Source organism: Crinia signifera, chromosome 1, assembly GCF_055691185.1.
Source record: "Crinia signifera chromosome 1, ASM5569118v1, whole genome shotgun sequence".
NCBI lineage: Eukaryota > Metazoa > Chordata > Amphibia > Anura > Myobatrachidae > Crinia > Crinia signifera.
In genome coordinates, this window is record NC_139217.1 from 296595290 (window position 1) to 296617068 (window position 21779).

The following is a 21779-nucleotide window of genomic DNA, read 5'->3' on the forward strand; positions in this document are numbered from 1 at the left end:
CCCACCTCCAACATGGCGGCGCTGGGGAAGGTAGGTAGAGCGATGGAAGCGATTAGGGTTGCAGCTTTCTGATTGGTTATTTCATCTTTCACTGTGGACACAGTGGTCTGAAAGCTACGTTTCGGTTTATTTAATGACCGTTTTCAAGCTCATATAAACAGTAAATGGTACATACCTAAATAATCTCCACCAACGCCGCGCCCAGGTCATCAGCTCCCCGCTGCGTGTCCGAGTCCAATGACGTCACCGTCCAGCGATGTATACCGGCCAGTTTGGACAGTGACGTCATTGGACTCGGACACGCAGCGGGGAGCTGACGACCTGTGCTGGTGGAGATTATTTAGGTATGTACCATTTACTGTTTGTATGAGCTTGAAAACGGTAATTAAATAGACCAAAATTTAGCTTTCAAACCCCTGTGTCTTTTGTGTGATAATGAGCAGAACAGTAAAACCTGCAAGGTATAGCACCGTTTAGGCCACTCCCTAGAGCCATCCCATCAGATAAATCTCATGGCACATCCAATTTGCGTCAGATAAATCATGTGATTTATCTGACGCAAATTGGATGAAAAAAATGGCACATCAAGTGTCAAATTGTATGTAGGCCTCCTGGGAAGCTGCTGGGGAAGTTCAGGGGAAATCAGATGCAATTTTACAGGTCAAATAAATCTCATAGTGTATGGGGGCCTTTAGTCAAGGCTGACTTGTCCTTAAGATAAATTGCATGTGATTTGTCACGGGTAGATAATATGAATGCAATATATCTGATGTGAAATAAACACTCAAGTACAACATATAGATGCAGGTCTCCCGGGAAGCTCCCCTGAAATTCAAGGAAAAGCGGACGCAATTTCAAGCCTCAAATAAATGACCCTAGTATATGGCCACCTTTATACTGATGGTAAAGAAAGCATATTTTATCATGTGATGGAATACCTATACACATCCAGGGCAGCAAATAAGGGGGTGCTGTGGGTACAGCTGTCCCTGGCCAGCTCATTTTGCCCACCGCAAACCCCCGACTGCCTCCGCTGCGCTGAACAAAGCAGGTCTCGGAGTGCAGGCTTATTCAATCCAGGATTCAAGCAGCCAATTAAAATGCTGGCTTAAGAGCAAATCAGCGCTCGCGTACCAGCATCCAATCAGAGTGACTGCCAGTATGCAAGCTCTGATTAGCTCAACAGCTGGTGCTGCATTTTAATTTGCAGCCAGAATCCTAAATTGAAGAAGAAGTCTGAGATCTGGGACCTCCGGACTACAGATGGGGGAGCAGGAGCTGGGTTATGGTAAGTCAATTGAGGAGGGGGAGTGGGGCCCCGACTGGAAAGGAGTCCCGGGGAAGCAAAAATCCTGATGGCAGGCCTCACAAACCCTCACAGCTAAAATATTAAACAATGTAACCCAAAATTCTAATTTACCTTGTTGAAAGGAATTCCATATTTCTTTAATATTGAAGGCGATATTAGTGTCATTTTGTGTCGTAGAAAAGCATCACAACCTTGACAACTACTAGGAAAGAAACCTACATGGAGAAAACAAAATAGAAACAAATGTTCATTATTTATATATACATACTACTAAATTTTGATGCTTCTTATACAGAACCCAAAGTATAAAAAAGACCACTGGTAGTTCTTAAGTAAAAATAATATAATTTATGCATGTTGCAAATAAATGTACACACTATTGGTAGGGATGCTTTTCTTTTGTTTAGATTGAAAAAGTAATTTAATATACAACTGAAGACAAAAAAAACAAAACAAAAAAAAAAATATAAGAAAACACAAAAACCCTGAAACAAATTATACAATATATTAGCATTTGTAAAAGAAATCTAGAATCTTTTACAAATCTATAACTAAATACAATACACTACTGGTAGGACAACATTCAATTTCAATTTGAATACCATGTTAATGCTGCAAATTCACAAAGGAATAAAATTTGATATACCCAAAAAAACAATACTGCCATGGATAAACTATACGTGTACAATAAGTAAAAAGTCAGTAATAGACATACAGTCACAACATATAAACCTATGTTAAAAAAAAAAAAAAGAGAAGGATCTCAGAGTGCAATCCTATTAATATCTCATATATAATAGCCCAGAACTGTCAATCAGTGAGTGTGTGTATAACGCTGGACAGAGTCACAGAGTGACACTGGACCAGGACACCACATTATGCAGCAGCACTAGGGCCGCGGGGGCACATGCCTGGCAGCTGGGAAGGATCTTCCGCCTACCTCCCAGGCTGTCAGTGTGTCAAGCAGTGACGGGCTGCTGCTCAGTCTCACTGTTGTGTCCGGCTGAATAAAGATCATCTGGGCTCCGTGAGGGGGTAGGGCTTAGTGGAACTCCATGAGGGGCGGGTCTTAGCGGGTAGGGGGAGGGGCTGCAAAGAGTGGTGAGGATGGCAGAAAAGATCATTGGGGCGGAGCTCCCCACTGTCCAAGAACTATACCTAGCCAGGGTCAATAAGCATGCAGGAAAGATCTTGGCGGACAAGCTACACCCTGGCCACAACCTGTTTGAACCCCTTCCGTCAGGCAGACGTTTTAGGTCCATCCCTTTAAAGACGACAAGAACTACAAAAGGCTTCTTCCCAATAGCTGTCCACCAACTAAACCGTATTGAACATACCAAATACTAACTCGAACTTTTCTAGATACATGTGAAATGTATGTGATGTATGTTTATGCCTCTCTTCCCACCCCCTTTGTGTTCCCTGATTGATGCTGCACTGTTACCACAAAAAATTCCAAGCATACGCAAGTATACCTGGCCAATAAAGATGATTCTGATTCTGGCACTATGTTTGGTCACTTGCTGCAGACAGCAGACCTTTATGCAACTCACCTCCCCATTCTTTCCTTTCCTCCCACAATCTAGCCACATGACTTATGCCATTAGCTCTGGCACCATCACAAAGCTGTTAATGCCAGTGGTGTGGCAATGGTCCAGTGCCAACACAGTCTGCAGGGAGTGCCAGGACGCTGCTGCTGCTGCATCTGCCACTGTCATAGCTAATGGACTGCCAGACTCATTTAGAGCGGAGCAGGAACATCCTTCCCCATCATAGCAGCTTCAGCAACAGCTGTGGATGCCTGGGCTGGACTGGACGTTGAGCAGTACTTGAGGCATAGAGTAAGTGTCACTTTTGGAGTCATATGTCATTGCCACTACTGGGGGCATTGCGTGTAGGGTGGGCAATCCTGGAATTTCGCCCTAAAAACACAGTTTTTTTTTTTTTTTAAATGCCAGCCAGCGCTCACCAGCAAACGGCTAAGATGCTGCGTGGCTGCCCCATCCCTCGGCTGTGCGCAGCGTGACATCAATGGTCACCCTGTATATCCCAGTCTGTCCACACCCAGCCACCCGCTGTTTAAAAGCCCATCCTTGAATACCCGCCCATGAACATGCCGGCAGCACTCAGCATGTAGATGACTAAGATGCTGATTGGATGTGTGCAGGGTGACCTTTGACGTCACACTACTGTACGTAGAGCAGCCACAGTCGTCAATGGAGCCCGCTCGTGTATGCCCGCAGAGGAAATCAACTGGAGGCTGGTACTCGGGATGGTGTCTGTAGCGGGGAAAGACTAGCAGGGAGGGGGCTGTAGGGGTGAGAGAGAAGGACTGGGGGACAAGGGGAGAGAAATGGGGAGGATGCAGTCGTGGTGCGGTCTGCCATTTTTTCCAATCCCGGTATTTCCAGGATTTAGCATTTTTCAATCCCCAATCCCAGGATTGAAAAAAATGGCCCAGGATTGGCTCCCTCCTGTACTCCTAAACTGTCATGCTGGTCGTTCCCCCACTGGAAGGAGTCGCACACTCTCCTATACACTCCTCTCTTCCAGCGCTGCTACTGTACACCCCACTGACAGCAGCCGCTAAGTGTACCCCACCCTCTTCTCCTCCAGCGCTGCAAGTGTAGTCCCCCTCATGCCCACACACCCTTAGCATGGAGCTCTGACTAGCCTCTAGTGCTCAGTCGCTGAAACTAAGCCCAGTGGGAGGAAATGCTGCCTAGCAACCTCCCTCCTGTGCTCCTAAGCTGCCACGCTGGTCGTTCCCCCACTGGAAGGAGCCGCACACTTTCCCACACACTCCACTCTTCCTGCGCTGCTACTGTGTACCTCACTGGCAGCAGTTGCTGAGTGTCCCCCACCCTCTTCTCCTCCAGCACCACAACTGTAGGCCCCTGATGCCCACACACCCATAGCATGGTGCACCGCCCAGCCTCCCATGCCCATTTGCTGAAACTCCACCCAGTGGGAGGACCCGCTGCCTAGGGACCTTCTTCCTGTACTCTTAAGCTGCCACGCTGGTCGTTCACCCCACTGGAAGAAGCCGCAAACTCTGCCACACACTCCTCTCTTCCAGTGCTGCTATTGTACACCCCACTGCCAGCAGCCATTGAGTGTCCCCCCACCCTATTACCGTATATACTTGAGTATAAAAGTCAACCCGAATATAAGCTGAGGCACCTAATTTTACAACAAAAAAATGGGAAAACTTATTGACTCAAGTGGAACCCTCACTCGAGTATAAGCCGGGGGGGGGGGGGCTTTTTCAGCATAAAAAAAATGTTCTGAAAAAGTAGGCTTATACTAGAGTATATATGGTACCCCCCAGCGCCGCAAGTGTAGTCCCCCTAATTCCCACACAACCCTAGCATGGCGCTCCGCCCAGCCTCCAGTGCTCATTTGCCAAAATTTAAACCATATTTCACACAAAAAAAGGCTTCACAATTTCAAAGGGTGCAGCCCCTTACGATGGTGTGAAGAGAGCCCATAGGGCGCGATGAATCACCTAGTATTTAATATAAAATGTAATTAATTTGCACAAAGGAATATTCTATACAAAAAATGAAACACAACAATTAATATTGCACATAGAGCATTAAAACAGAGCACTATATTCAATATATATTAGCAAAATCACTTCAATTCAGTAGTGTATTGATTTCTCTGGAGTTAGGGATAAAAAAGTTTGACAGTTACCACGGTCTCTTAGGGGCCCTCCATTTCTGGCTAGGGCCACTCTCGTCCCACAATAGGTGCACTGCTGCTGCTCCTTGCATAAAGCTCTCTGCATATCACAGGCACCAGCAGAGGGAGCTACTGAGCAGCCTTGGGGCTCTCCAGCAGTAGTAGCACACTTTCATTATTTTTGCAGATACTGGCCTGTGTTTGTGACAAAAAGAAGCTTGAGGGGCTGGGAATTTGCTCCACAAGTTTAATGAAAAGAGACCGCTAATCTAAGCTGAAAATATTCTCAGGGTGGCCCAGACCATACACAATATGATTATTCAAAGATAGGATGTTTTAGCATAGACATATTTAGTATACATGGTTTTCCGATTAAATTATAAAAATAAGTAGTGATTTATATTATGATAGCTTGTTTAGCTTTAAGGTTATGGCTATAGAAAGAATTACTAGCCTTTAAATTAAAGGGAAGTGTATGAGATTCATGCATTCATTTGGGCAGGCCTGTATCCAGCATCGTGGCCAAAGAGCAGACTGTCATCCAGCCAGTAGCCAACTATCCAGAATGTCTTGTGAAGCCCAATGGAAGAACCTGAAGACGTGACCTCATCACCTTATGATTATCTGTTATTATAACCAATTAATTGGGCACTGAAGGCATTGGGCACTGAAGGCCGAAGCTGTGTCTGGATTTCTGTGTGAAAAGTATCGCTGTGAGGCTGTATCTGACTGCTGTACTTTCTTTTGGACTAAACCTTTCCCTTTTACACTAGAGTAAAAATCTTCATTTTGCTCTGACAACTTTGTACCTGAATTTCCCTTTCTTTATCTATTGTAGCAAACCACTATTTTTAAACGGAACAATCTCCCCACGATTATATACATGGATGACCTTTTCTACTGCTATTTCTAAATCTGCTTCAGAATATAAAAGGAAAGTCCTTTCTTTTTGTTGTCTTTATGTTTCTAATTTTATCCCCTGCCCAATCTCCCACATCTCCCCCTATGGTACCACATATAACCTTATTTTTGTGCTGCCTTATGCCTGCTCAATTGCAGTTGCTGGTCATTACTCCTACCATTGATTAATGCTAATGGTCCTCAATCCTGAAAAAGGTATGTTTTGTTGAGACAAGCATCAGACATACAGTAACTCAAAGGGCGCTCATTATCCTGGAAGCAGCAACCCCAGGATAAGTCTCCATTTCTCACAAAATGCTGACAAAAAATAATGACAGGCTTTATGGGTCAATATAAAGGCTTTTCTCCTTAAATTTGTATTTTGCTGTAAATTCGGTTTATAGCTTGGGATAACTGTCATAGCAACTTTCCTATAGCCGCTGGTTTTTTTTTTTTTTTTTTTTCGCTTGGCAATGGCTTACTCGTTAAAAAAAAAATCTTCATTTAGGAGGACTTTCTGAGCACTTCATATGCTAAATGTATTTAATTTACACGGCTTTATAAAAGGTAAATACGTCATTAATTTATAATAGTGTAAGTAATGTGCATTCAATTAAACAGCATAAATAGTATTTCTGAACACTGCACATCCCCATCCCATGCATTATGGCTATTAACAGACAATAAATACACATTTGTATTCAAGAGTACTTAAAAAATGAAATCTTGTGTTTATGTAACAGACACTTTTAGGCAGCAGTTTGTGGCAATTTATTCTAATGTCAGGAAATGAATTCCACCTTCTAGAACAAGTGAATTTTACGGGCATAAACAATGATGAGAGGCTTCAGAGGAGTCATAAATAATATTTACATAACAGCATTGCAAAGCTGAAAATGCATTCAGGAATTTGAAAGAGGGTAGCGGATATTTTTTCCCTCTTAAAAAAATTGAACGGACATAAATACACACATCAAGATCAAACACAGATCGGCAATTATAGCCGTTGCTTTCTATTATTGCAATTACTGTTCCCAGTGCAAAATACCAAATAGATTTTTTATTTTCATAGAACAGAAAACTAGTATTGTAGTAGTAGTAGTAACATCCCTCATTACTAAATCAGAACAGCGGTAAGTCCAGCTATGGCATATCGATGACCAGCAGCTCTGGGTTGCACAGGGAAGTGACACACATTACCATAATCTGAGTGATTTATCTACTGATCAGATGCATGGCGCTGCTGGTGCAATGTTCTACTACAGTAGACGCAAGTTATAAAATGGTGAGCAAGAAGAAACAAAGTAACTAGCAACCGTTTTCCTTTTAGGTAAATATCATACAGGTTTTAATATTAAAGAACTCTTGTGCTAACTGGATATATTTGCTTTTAAAAACAATTGCAGAAAAAAAATATGAAGTATGTGTTGCCTAGAAAACCCAACACCTCTTTTTTTAAAAGCACGATTGTTAGGTGCTTTCGGAAATTGTCAATCCACACACAACTCTGCTTATTACACCAGCAGAGGATAGGAAATGGAACTCGGCCTGTTTTCTAGCAAAACTATGCTTTAATGAATCATATCGAGAATGGGCACTGCACATGAGGAATCCAATCAATCTGGTTGGGAGGGTATATGTTGATCAGGCCCAAGAGTCAATAAATGGTACTTATCGGTAAAAATATATACACCTATATAAACAAATGGGTTCAGTATGCCCTGTGCCCCCCATTTATCTGGCCTGAGACTCTAATAATTGAGACATCGAGACCATTCAAAATACGCTTAGGAGAGCACCTGAGAAATATTAAAAAAGGTGAAAGAACTCATGCCCTTTCAGAACATTTCAGGTTGCACCATGGTAGTTGCACATCTGGAATAAAAACTTTTTGTGGATTGAGACACATAAAAAGTAGCCCGAGACAAAAGGGACTTAAAATCAGCTCTAGCAAAGGCTGAGATGAAGACATTTTATGAACTGGGGACCCTCATGCCAGGAGGCCTCAATGTAGTTTTTGAGATAAAATGGTTTTTGTAGAAGGATTTAGATTTATGCGAGATAAGAGCACTTTATCTCTTTGCACTTTATTTCTGAGTATTTTTATGGGGATTTATTTCTGTATATTTTTGATTATACAGTTTTTAATGAATAGCCTATACCCAGTGCTAATTTATAGCTATGAAACGGATATATGCCATTTTTCCTTGAAGATTGTCATTTAAAAGGAGTTACAGAAATCAGTGATGGAGACGCAAACATAAGAAAGAAATGGACTAAAAATCTTATTTAGGATTAAGACACCTAACGCTGGACTGCGCTCCGGCGTCTGAGTGTCATGGTAACCCTGAACACTGGGATCACGTGACAGGCCCAGCGGCAGGAAGCCAGCAGCACCTGAGAGGATTATGGAACTTGTAGGCACATTTTTCTAGAAATCCAGCCGGGCTGCCGGAGTGTGAGGATTGGTTCATGTTAATATAAAAAGCCTAAGACTGCGGGCGCTAGGCACACCTTGATAAAGTCCCCGGAAGGGGAAGAAACGCGTCAGTGAAGCCCGTAATAATCTGTGTACAGCTGACGGAGTGGGAAGCTTACAGAGTCTGAGGGAACAGAACAGCGCATGGAAGGAGTACCAGTATCCAGACTCACTACATTTAACACATGCGCTTGTAGAACTGTGCGTCTGCAGCTCTCTCAATTCTGGTAATTACCGGCTAAATATGCTGAAACTGCTGAGCATGGAATGTGTCTATTGTTTGTGTTTATGAACTTGTGATGTATGTTTATTAAATATTCATGTTGTATTATACCATGACATTTTCTTCATATATTTCTTAAATGATGAATGTTTGCTGAATGAAAGAAATACAGCAGATGGACCTGTGAAGCGCCGGATAAGTTTTAAATCCATTCTGGTTTTTTTGTATGGTGTTCTGGTGAAGGGTTCAAGGAGAGCCTTTGGGGTTTGAAACTATTTTGGCGGTTCTGTTACTTTTGTATTTCCTCAATGTTTTATTCCTGCTCAAAGTCAAATAACAGTGAAAACTTATGGCGCATATTCCCCAATCCCCCATTGAGATAGATTTTGCATTTATTTTTCAAATCTCGTGTGTGTGTGTGTGTGTGTGTGTGTGTGTGTGTATGTGTGTATGTGTTGTTGTTGGTAATAGGGGAACCCCTCTAAGACTTACATACTTGCCTACATTTAAAAAATAAAATGAAGATTGTGAAAGCAACACTAAAAGGGGTGTACACACAGGCCGACCCGGCGGCCTTCGATACCAATTCAATATCGACAGCCACCAGGACCTTGCTACAGCCAGGAGGTCGGGATAGCGGGAGGATGGTTTGTGGGGGGAGGGAGGGGGGATCCTGCATTGAGCAGCTTGGAATTGCTCTTGATCTTTCAGGTTGAATCCAAAATAGACTTGTCTGCAAAGTGTATTTCTACTTTTGAACCCGATTCCGCAGGGCCGCGCATCGCAATCAAATCGAATGCATCCAAAACTGTGCAATTCAGAGTAATTTTTTGATTCAGACTATACAGTCCAAATCGAATTGAAAATAGCACCGAATCGCACCGAGTGTACACAGCATTACAGTATAATCTTGGCGTTAAATTGGATATGTACTGCTCCATCTGAGCATTGTTGCACAATAAGATCAACTTGTTGAAGAAAAAAAAAACGGATACATTTCCAGGCTCGTTCATCTACTTAGATGTGATTCCATATAAGTAGCCACAAGAAAAGGGATTTTAAATTCATGCAGACATAAGGATCACTGGGGCAGATGTATTAAGCCTTAACAAGAGATAAATGCAAGGGTGATAATTAGAGATAAACGTCCAGCCAATCAGCTCCTTACTGACTTTTTTCAAACACAGGCTGCAACATGGCAGTTAGCAGGTGATTGGTTGGACATTTATCTCTCTATCACCCTTGGATTTATCTCTTGTTAAAGGTTAATACATCTGCCCCACTGTGCTTTACAACTGATGCAAGGAAATGTACTACTAGACTAATTTAAATATTAATATAAAAAAATTATATATAATCTATTTTTTCAAGAAACCACTGCATAATGTGAGTAAAAAACAAATCAGGAACATTTCTAGACTATTCATGGTAAAAAATGGATTGCTTTTTTGTTTTTTTTAGGGAGTCTCCCTGACATTCTGGGAGAGTTGCCAATTATTGTTTTACATTAAACAAAATATTCACAATAACGGTCATTGAATGCAAGCTATTTGAGCAAAACCTCACAGAGGATGACTATTTTCCATCTACTAAAAATAGAACTGAACATACATATACTTTAGAATGCAATGTATATATAAATATATGTTTAGGCTTTAAGATATTTATCTAGAAAAATAGATTTCAATATTCATTAGGTAGTTAAAACTTATAACTTGCAGTCAAAGAAAAAAAAACTTACTAAAAATCTAACATTTATGACTTTGTCAAAGAAAGCAATGTAGAAAAAATAATACACAAACTAAAAGCATGCAATGTCCCTTTTCAAAATGACAAAAATCCCACTGAGCATTGTTTCATACAGCTCAGAAATAAATGCAATATGACAATGTAGCACAATGGACACTGCTGTATTATTGAGCAAGTAGTAATAGATCAAAAACGTAATCAAGCACAAAATTAAAATGCAGACATTCATAATGTATTCATCACTGGATTTCGATTTTACTACTCAATGCTAAATTCTTCTGGCTTCGGAAACCCATTAAGGAGTCAATAAAATCCACACAAAATATATTAAATTCTGCGTCTCGACCAAAGTCATTCTTAAGCATTTTGGTGGCTGTTCTCCAAGAGCCAAAGTGTGCAATCACCATGCATATTCCGGAGTGTTTTCTTACTGCGGTTTTCTTTTGAGTTTTGTCAGCAGGTGGTATTCTTTTCCCATTCTGCACAAAAAGATTTGATTTGGAACAATGCATAATGAAATCATTCTAATTTACATACTTACCCTTCTATTTTATATAACCACAGGAAAGAAGAAAGAAAAAACTATTGCTGGTGTTACTCATTGCAAACCTTATATTTCTTAACCAATAAATAACAGATTAACTCATGACTGTACAATATGATAAATGGCCCATCTACAGTGCATGCCATTTCGGTACTTGTGTAGTTTCATGGCGGCAGGCTACGCTACGCTGTCAGCGTGTCCTAGCGGCAGCCCTGCGTAGTGTCCCCGTCAGGCAGCATAGTCACCACACTGTCCCTGCAAGCTGCAGCTCTGTCCCCGGCGTCCCTGGCAATCCTAGTGAGCACCTCTCACACAGAGCCGGTAACCGCCAGATCCCCTGCGCTGGTGGACGCCGGCAGAGAGGTGATAATGTGGGCACCGGCGGAGAGGCACTCCATCTGCCTGAGATGCATGAGCTTTTCATAAGCTAGTGCATCTTAGTAATTTGTGCGGCAGGGTACGGCAACCCTGCCCGTGTCCGCTTCAGGGAGATGACAAGTGCATCTCATGCACAATAAAGGACGCATTTGGCAGTGCTCCATATTACATACTGGCAAGTGCCTCCATTTCAAACCTCCACTATTTACGTCACCCCAAAGCGTGGCGAGCCCCACAAGGGGACATGGTACGCGTCCTCCCGACCTGTTCATACCCCCACGGCAGCAGGTGGGGCAGCGGGGGCCATACTGCTTTCTGCAGCATGGCTCTCACTAGCGATATCCTCCGTCATTCTGCATGTACAGAAAATTAAGGACATCGCTAGAGATTCGCGGGAGTGTGCATCATTGAAAATACAGGGTGTACAAATTAGACTATATGCATATAGTCTATGCAGTTTATTGCATGTAAAAACTCATGGGGAGCTGGCAATGGCAGGGGGGACCGGGTTCTGGGCATCAGTGATCAGCGGGGTCCAGGCAGTGGCGAGGAGCATGTATTGACATTTGCTGGGCAGGGCGGGAAGCGGATGCTAAATTAAAAAAAAATATTTTGAAAATACTGGCCACCCGGAGAATTTTATCAGTCAAACAGCAGTCTCCTAGGTGATTGGCTGAGAGAATTCGCTCAGCCACTCAGCAGTCGGGCAGTCTTTTCAAAATTTAGTTTAGTTTCACGGCGGCAGCATGGCCGGCCGCTACTTCCGCAGCGTTCGGCCGCAGGGTTCGGCGCTCGGTAAACTTTCTAAAATAAAGTCCATGCCAACGTGAATAGTTCATTCCCCTACTGTCCACATTGGCATGGAGTTGATTTTAAATAGCGTTATGAGCGTAGTGAGCCACCAAGCCCGTAGCGTGGGCGAGCAAAGCGAGCCCCGCAAGGGGACACAGATGCTGCCGCCGTGAAACTAAACAAGTACCAAAATTTTTTTGCTAATTCAGCAGCCGCTTCCTGTCCCGTAAATGCCGATACAGCTGCCCACTGGCCAGACCCCACTGCCCAGACCCCGCTGGTCAGATCCCGCTGGTGCACATAGGTGTGTACCAGCAGTGCTTCTCCACTGGCAGACACCTACGGATCAGAAAATAGGGGGGAGGGATATGTCAATCGCACAGATTAGTAAGGGTTGATTGATGTATTACCGGACCCTCTTCATTTTTCATGTATGATAGTTTTATATAAACAGATGAGGGTGTGCCACCACAGGCATTAGGATTACAGGTATGGAGCAGAAAGAAAGAATGCCTTTTGCTGGTGCACCAAGAAATTAGAGTGAGACTCTTAATACATAACGTTTATTTTATTTAATTAAAAATGTAATCAGCGAAATAAAACCACACATACAAAAAATAACACCATTTAATAAAAAAGGGGAGATGTTTCCCTTAACTCAGTGTGACCCCACTTGTCCTCTACCCAGTATATGAATAAGTTGAGCGCAGTATGTACCCACAAGAGAGTAAATGCTCTTGGTAAGGCAGAGAGCCTGTGATGCAGTGAGATGTCTTTATCCTTAGACACATATAAGTGTTAGTTCATTCGTATACATTGTATCTTAAGGGAGATTTAGTATTTCAATAACTATACGTAGGATCAGTGTTGATCACAGGAACCGGCTCTTGAGGCTAAAGGTTAGTGTATATACGCAGACTGGACAATGCCGTCTAATGCAGGTAATAGCCTCAGAGACTGCTCTGTCCCCTGAGTGCCGATGATCCCGTAGCAGAGGTGTGCAGGCGTGCACTCGCCTCGTTCGACTGGCTCAGGTGACGCTGAGTCTGGCGCCAGACTCGCGTCTTGGTCACGGAGGTAACCGGTGACCTGGGTTTGCGCAGCGGTACAAGTAAATTTCAAAACATAGTAAGTGGGGAGGGGGAGAGGGGATTTTAGAAACACACTGAGTGTGTTTGAACGGTCAGCGTACGCTTCGCTTGGAACGCTTCCTCAGGACCACCCGCTGTGCGTCCGGAAGCTCCTTTTATTCCACCCTTCTCATGCATATTCATGAGGTGAGCAGGGGTGTGTATTCTGAACCTCCTGATCATTGGTCTATTCGTATAAGCCTTCTGTTTTATTGGTCAGTTTGTAGTAGGCATTTAATTGATAGCATCAATATTCAATGAAGTGGCTTTCTATAAGCGCTATAGGTATGGAGATAGAATCATAGGTCTTATGAGAGTAATCAAATGTCACTCTTTTCCATTTTTGACATCTAGTTTTGCCAATTCTTTTAAGTGTCCACAACGGGATGGTATTCCCCTAATAATCGTTTCATTACGTAATCTTACAGTGGAGGCTACTAGTAGTGCTGATGTGTGCTGACAAATGTACAGCCGGGATGTTATCTGATATGAATAATGATAATCGGGAGTGTGTATTCCAACATCGCCCGTCAATGAGTTATGTCAGTTTCCCTGATCTGATGCACTCGATGTATATACATGAAATCGATGTTTTACGTGGTATTTCTCTTCCCCACATATTTGTCGGTGATGTGAGGATATGAGGAGATGGTGAGTTTATGTGGAGTCTATATGTTTCCTCCACCTGGTTAGTGTGCTTGTCTGTTTGTCGACATACATTTCGTCGACTGTATCGACATACATTTCGTCGACTGTATCCATTCCGTGGGTTGAAAGAATTATCCTTTTGTATAGAGAGGGAAACATACTCCTGAAGGGCACCCTATCACAGGAACTGAGTGTCCCTGCATGGTCCATGTTGTCGGTATGTACCATTTGTTATTAAATGCGTAGTCTCTGTATAATCACCGATTCTATATACACTTTCACCATCCCAACAGACAGACCGACATATGGGTATACCCAGATGTCCCTCTGATCCAAACCTTATCTTTGGGTGACATACAGGGACATGGCATGAATATATGCCAAATTCTCCGTTCACTATTCCTCTAGGGAATCAATGGTACATACCGACAACATGGACCATGCAGGGACACTCAGTTCCTGTGATAGGGTGCCCTTCAGGAGTATGTTTCCCTCTCTATACAAAAGGATAATTCTTTCAACCCACGGAATGGATACAGTCGACGAAATGTATGTCGATACAGTCGACGAAATGTATGTCGACAAACAGACAAGCACACTAACCAGGTGGAGGAAACATATAGACTCCACATAAACTCACCATCTCCTCATATCCTCACATCACCGACAAATATGTGGGGAAGAGAAATACCACGTAAAACATCGATTTCATGTATATACATCGAGTGCATCAGATCAGGGAAACTGACATAACTCATTGACGGGCGATGTTGGAATACACACTCCCGATTATCATTATTCATATCAGATAACATCCCGGCTGTACATTTGTCAGCACACATCAGCACTACTAGTAGCCTCCACTGTAAGATTACGTAATGAAACGATTATTAGGGGAATACCATCCCGTTGTGGACACTTAAAAGAATTGGCAAAACTAGATGTCAAAAATGGAAAAGAGTGACATTTGATTACTCTCATAAGACCTATGATTCTATCTCCATACCTATAGCGCTTATAGAAAGCCACTTCATTGAATATTGATGCTATCAATTAAATGCCTACTACAAACTGACCAATAAAACAGAAGGCTTATACGAATAGACCAATGATCAGGAGGTTCAGAATACACACCCCTGCTCACCTCATGAATATGCATGAGAAGGGTGGAATAAAAGGAGCTTCCGGACGCACAGCGGGTGGTCCTGAGGAAGCGTTCCAAGCGAAGCGTACGCTGACCGTTCAAACACACTCAGTGTGTTTCTAAAATCCCCTCTCCCCCTCCCCACTTACTATGTTTTGAAATTTACTTGTACCGCTGCGCAAACCCAGGTCACCGGTTACCTCCGTGACCAAGACGCGAGTCTGGCGCCAGACTCAGCGTCACCTGAGCCAGTCGAACGAGGCGAGTGCACGCCTGCACACCTCTGCTACGGGATCATCGGCACTCAGGGGACAGAGCAGTCTCTGAGGCTATTACCTGCATTAGACGGCATTGTCCAGTCTGCGTATATACACTAACCTTTAGCCTCAAGAGCCGGTTCCTGTGATCAACACTGATCCTACGTATAGTTATTGAAATACTAAATCTCCCTTAAGATACAATGTATACGAATGAACTAACACTTATATGTGTCTAAGGATAAAGACATCTCACTGTATCACAGGCTCTCTGCCTTACCAAGAGCATTTACTCTCTTGTGGGTACATACTGCGCTCAACTTATTCATATACTGGGTAGAGGACAAGTGGGGTCACACTGAGTTAAGGGAAACATCTCCCCTTTTTTATTAAATGTTGTTATTTTTTGTATGTGTGGTTTTATTTCGCTGATTACATTTTTAATTAAATAAAATAAACGTTATGTATTAAGAGTCTCACTCTAATTTCTTGGTGCACCAGCAAAAGGCATTCTTTCTTTCTGCTCCACACCTACGGATCAGACCAATACATTGTAGGTGCTAAAAATCACCCGCGATGTGCTGCTGATGGGTCTTATCCAACAGATTGAATGAACCTGAAGCAGGTTCATTCTACAGATTGAAACTTCTGCAGGTTCAATCTGTCAGATCGGAAACATCAGTGGCACACCAAAGGTGCTTTTTAGCACCCGTGATGTGTTGGGTCCAATCCGTAGGTGTGTGCCAGCGGTGAAGCACCACTGGCACACACCTATGTGCAGCATCAGGGTCCGGGCAGTGGGTTCTGAGCGGCGTCGGTGAGCTGGTAGTTTACAGGGTGGAAGAGCGGGAAGCGGCTACTGAATTGGATTTTTTTTTTTTTAATATTGGCCCAACACTGATTGGTTGAGAGAATTCTCTCAGCCAATCAGATGGGAGGCTGCAGATTGGCTGAGAGAATTCTTTCAGCCAATAACCGGTCTGCCTTTTCAAAATATTTGTTCAAATTCAGTAGCTGCCTCCCTCTCGGAAAATGCTGTTAAAGTGCCCCCTCGTTGGTGCTCAGACCCAGCAAACTGGATCACACTGCAAGCCCCCCAATGATGTCAGGTCCCTAAAAGTTCTTTACATGCAATTAATTTACATGTGATTTATTGCATGTAAATCAAAAGCGAGCATCCTGGGGAGCTCAAGCGGGGAGCTTAGGACAGTCAGACAAGTGTATGGGGGCATTTAGACAGTTCCCTGTGCTCATATCACACAGGTCTGTGAAGCCTACCCTATTTGCAATCGTATAAAATAAAAATAAGGAAAACTTTCAGCAGCAGTGTATAAAAGTGCACTTTTTATGCTAAACCTGCAGTAATTATTCGCTGTGCTAATTTATAGCTTACAGCTTTTTGAGCAATACACAGGATAGAAAATCCTTTAAACTGGCACAATTACAAACCAACTAATAATAATAAAAACAACAATAACAATAATTAGCTACAGGGGAGTTCTAATTCCTGAGGATTTGTATGGTGGCAGAGACAAGAAGCTTATTAGCAAGATGTGTGACTTTCTCTACTCATTACCTCCCTGAATATACTTGCTTTCCTTAGGGTTTTTACAGTTTTACATTCCAAAAGACAGCCATCAGTGGTGCGGTCAATTTTCTACCAAGTCAGCCAATGTTTGAATCATCATAACAAACCCACAGGACTAGAAATGATGAAGGATTCAAAACAAAAGCAATGCTAAAGTGCCTTAGGAAAAAAAGCTGCAATAAATTTTAACAAAATAGCTTTCTCTAGAGCAATGACCTAGAAAGACCTATTAAGTGAAAATATTTATATAATAAAGTTATTCATGAAGGCCTGGATAGAATGGAAAAGGGGCTTGTTTTGTACTTTAGCGTACATAGATGTCAACCACATGTGCAATGTACTCATTGGTTATGGGCTGCATTGAACACATGCACATCCCATATGTAGAATGTTCAAAGTCAATGTAAGCGCAATGAACCTCTAGCCCTCTTCAGTCATAAACTCACCATTACCTCAAACATTGAATTTGCTGCTTGTTTAATCCTCCTTTTAAGTATTAAACAACTTTAGAATGTAAGAGTAAAAAAGGACATTTGTTATTTACTGTATATTGCTTTTGGTCCATTCGTCTGTTACATATTCTTTTAGCGTGTGTGGATACCCAAATTTTCCATTTAACATATAAGTTTACAAAGGCTAGTATAATTTTGTGGACTTTTTTCTTTTACTCTGTTTAGGGGGGATTCAATTGCAGGTGATCACCCTGTTTCTCGTGAAAAGTGGTTATCAGCCAATTCAATTACAGGTGACGTTAACCCACGATAAATTTTCCATAGCATTTAATGCAATTTGTTTTCAACACCTCTGAAGCAGGTGCAAAGTTGGGTAAAATGGCCTCTAAATAACTCACAATGTCTAGCTAGACAGTCAAAAGTTTGACATTGACAAAATGCTGACAAGCTGTGGGAAAAGGTCCACACCTGAAAAGGTAGGACATGTGTTTCACAATTTTTCCAAAGTTTTGGACTTATTCATGCTTTACCAACAATGTGCACTCCGAATGGAAACAGTAAAGGGTTCCAAGCACATCGGCAGCAGAGTGAAACAACAGGCCCGAAGTAAGGGTAAGTTATAACACTAAGTCCACGTGCTCAGGTGTCGACGTTTTCATGCATTGACCTTTTCCATGTCAATGTCAAACTACTGCCAATTGACTGCCTAGATAGACATGGTCTGTGAGCAATAACGCATACAGGGAAAAATATGTTAAAGTCAATATTATTAAATAGCCACTTAATGTGGCCAATAACATGTAATTTTTGGACGCTCCTTGCATGCATGCTTAATTTCTAAATCCCTGTTTGTCTTGAAAAAGGCCCTCCATGGCATCTGCTATAACATTAGACATCCATGCTGGATCATTGCAGCTAAAGCACCCGCTATTTTCTTTTATTGAAGCATATAAGTAAATAACAAAAAAACATTCTTTGCGTGATTAAACTACAAATCATAGATACATAAACATTCCAACGTGCCAATATGTATCAGTGCATAATAATACATTCCACCATTACATTGATCCACTAGTCTCCTCATCTTACAAAAGTAAACAAGGACATTAATGGGATGCTATTGCATGGTCTGGTGGTTCAGAGTCTAACTTCGATTCAATATACCCCCATCAAGTGTGTCCAATTTAAATTCTTAGATATTCTATTTGTGGTATATCAAGAAAGACAAACTGATGGGTCCTGCACACTCATACGTGTTTCATACCAAAGTGTATTCCGGAAGCATTTCCCACGTATTAAAAAAATTTCAGTAGATATATATTTTTGTAAGGAAGCTTCTAGCCACTCCATTTTGAATATATACTGTAATTTATTAATAAATAAAGAAAATGGAGGTGCTGTAGGATGCAGCCAAAATTGTAAAATACATTTTTTAGCAATTGCTGTTATAATAATCAAAAGTTTGCATACTCTCCACATAACCAGGGTGTTTGTAGGCAAAATGCCAAGTATTGCCTATTCTGGAGTTAATAATAGTGCAGAAATAAGAAATTGTGTAGTATAGCTCTATATTTGGACTCAAAAGCTCTGTATCACCTGACATCCCCACAAGCAATGAAATAACTCCGCTCTCTGTACGCCACATCGGAGACACAAATGATCAGGTAGTAATCACATCAAGTACCGTCGATGTGGCGAAAGGTAAATTCTGTGTAATACATTAAGAAATTAATTCTACATAAGAGGCTGTTGGTACTCATTTTATGGATAATTCTAAAGATTTCAATAGTTCTTTTGTTGTTAACATAGGGAGATGGTCTCTCCATTGTGTCATCCCAGTTCTTAAGTTATCATATTGAAATGATGTGTGGAGGAATATAGAATGAACAGAGATCGCTTTAGAGGGAACATTTTCCTGTGACAATAGCGTATCCAATGGGTTATTATAATCCTTGGGTGATAACACCCTGGAGAGACCAACCACCTAATGCTGGACTTAATGTATTGCTATTGGAAAAGACTGTACAATTGGAAATGTATCCACAATTTGTGTAAATATCAAAGGTTTATGAGATTCTCTATCAACAAACTGTCCTACATTTAATCCCATGGCGCTGCCACAAAGTAAATGGGTAATGTGCAAGACCATGTTGAAACTTCGGGTTAGCTACCAGGGGGAGATGTAAAGAGGTAAATGAGTTCAATGATTGGTTGTGGCGCAGTATATGCCATACTTTGTGTGTGGTCATAAGTAATTAATTAGCCTGTATCAGGGGAGTTTTTTCCTCATCATGCCGATGCAAAAACGTAACCAACTTATCTCCATTTAAAAAAGTGGATTCCACAGTGATGTTAGCATATATATCCTTACAATGCAACCAATCTATCTCGAAGATATCGCAAATGGGCAGCATAGTTATATTCAGTTATATTAGGGAGATTAATACCATTTACTCTAGATTGCGGCAATTTTATCAAACCAATCCTTGCTCTTCTACCATTGCAAATTAATGTACAGATAATTTTAGTAATATCTAGCGTATCTAGTCTTGTTAATAAAATCGGGAGAGATAGGAGGGGGTATAAGATTCTTGGGAATAAAACCATTTTCAACAGGTTAGCTTGACCTAAGTATGAAAATTTCAAATGCCTCCAGACCTCTGTATCTTTTCCATGCGGCTAATAGCCTTTATATTGAGGTTGTATAATATGCCTACTCTTTTTAGTAATTGAATACCCAAATAAGTTATAGCTTTCTTGGCCCATATATTGGCGTGCCATGATGGTCTGATATAACCTGGTTTTTAGGTAGAGTACTGTTTATTTTTCGAAGCTGACTTCAAAACCCGAAACTATGCCAAACTCCTTAATACGATCTATTATAAGTCTCAAGGATCGTCTAGGTGAAGATATGAATAACACATCATCTCCAAAAGCCGATATTTTAATTTCTTCCTCCCCTATTTTAATACCCTAGAATGGCTGCCAGTTTTGCAACACCCGAAGCATGGGATTTAGCGCTAAATTAAATAGTAAGGGGGAGAGTGGGCACCCCTGCCTCATGCCCCTGGTTAGATTTATTTGTTCTCCCTTGTTACCATTAATTAACAGAGCAGTTGTTGGTAAAGTGTAGAAAAATGTTATCATATGTTGGAACTTGGGACCAACACCCCTTCTGTCCAAAATATTATAAAGGTAAGCCCATGATACCATATCAAATGCTTTAGTTGCATCCATACTAAAAAGCATATTTGATGTGGTAGGTTGTAAACTAGCTGCCATTAACGCTGCTATGGCTGTACGAATCCCATAAACAGAGTCTGTTTTTAGTAAGACCTAGTTGATGTGTAGTGAGCAATGAAGCCAAGAAATACTGAAGTCTCTCAGCAAGTATTTTAGATATCTTAAGTCAACATTCAATAATGTTATTGAGCGGTAAGAAGAGTGGAGTGTAGTGTCTTTGTCGGGTTTTAGAATAAGGGTTGTAAAAGATTGATTAAATGTTGGAAATACAGGATTTTCATGTTGGATATGATCATAGAGGTTAAGGAGTGAAGGTATAATATTGGGGTGCAATATTTTAAAGTATTCAATGGAAAATCCGTTTGGACCTGGTGCCTTATTTAGACCCATAGAGGATATGGCCTTAGTAATTTCCTCTTCAGTTATCACATCCTCAAGTCAAACACGGCAACTTTGCCTCATCCAAAAATCTATTAAAGTAGCCTCTGGTCCGCGGCTACTGCTATTTTCTACAAAATAACCAACGTCTCCAAGCCCTGACTTGCACTCAGTGATCGGGTCTCACCACATCGCTTCACCTTAAACTCCCTTCAGCATCGAGAGAAGCCTCCAGTTAGAGGTACCTGATTTTTCCACAGGGAGAGACGCTATATCTGTCCGATCAATACGCGGACAGGATCATTTTCACAGAAAAGCTCCTGCAATCAAAAGAAAGCAATTCTACTTACTATACATTGCAGCAGCTTTTAAAGCTGAAAAAGAGAGAAACAGACTTTCTTCTGCACGGAATCACTCTTTCAGACTATTTCTGAGATTAAGAAAATCCCATGACGTTTTAGAATCCGCAACACCCCCACCATTGGTTGCATCAACCCTGATTTATGTCGCTGATGGGTAGCGGTTCTTAACAAGGCATAGTTTGATCTCATCTTACTGGTAGTGGAGGAATCTGGATGTGAATTGGCCAGAATAAGAAAAAAATTAAGAATCTGGAAGCGGAGTGTCTAGAACAACTGAAAGCTGACCGAGAAAATTACTGGATAGGCAAACTTGACCAACAGGTAGATAAATAAAAAACTGACCTAATACACTTCAACCCAGGTACATTGATGACTGTTAATAAAGACCACAAAGAAAATAGTTAGCTCTGGGCTCAGAATCCCTCCACTATACCCTGAAACACCAAACAAAGGCGACACTACAAGCGGGGCAAACGCTTTCCATTGGAAACAGAAACATCCATTGCCACTTCAAAC

At 41.7% G+C, this 21779-nt stretch overlaps 1 protein-coding gene across 8 annotated transcripts in view; it reads right to left on the reverse strand.

The window, feature by feature from the left end:
- The window catches only part of KDM4C (lysine demethylase 4C), a 494625-nt gene that overhangs the window by 383744 nt on the left and 89102 nt on the right, over positions 1 to 21779 (reverse strand). For all 8 annotated transcript variants that reach the window (XR_014474177.1, XR_014474183.1, XM_083185981.1 and 5 more), the window contains exon 7: positions 1421 to 1524. Coding sequence is in view for 6 of the 8 variants with exons in the window: in XM_083185981.1 (XP_083042107.1) it covers positions 1421 to 1524 (104 nt within the window). In the remaining 2 variants the exon portion in view is untranslated. The remainder of the gene's footprint in view (positions 1 to 1420; positions 1525 to 21779) is intronic.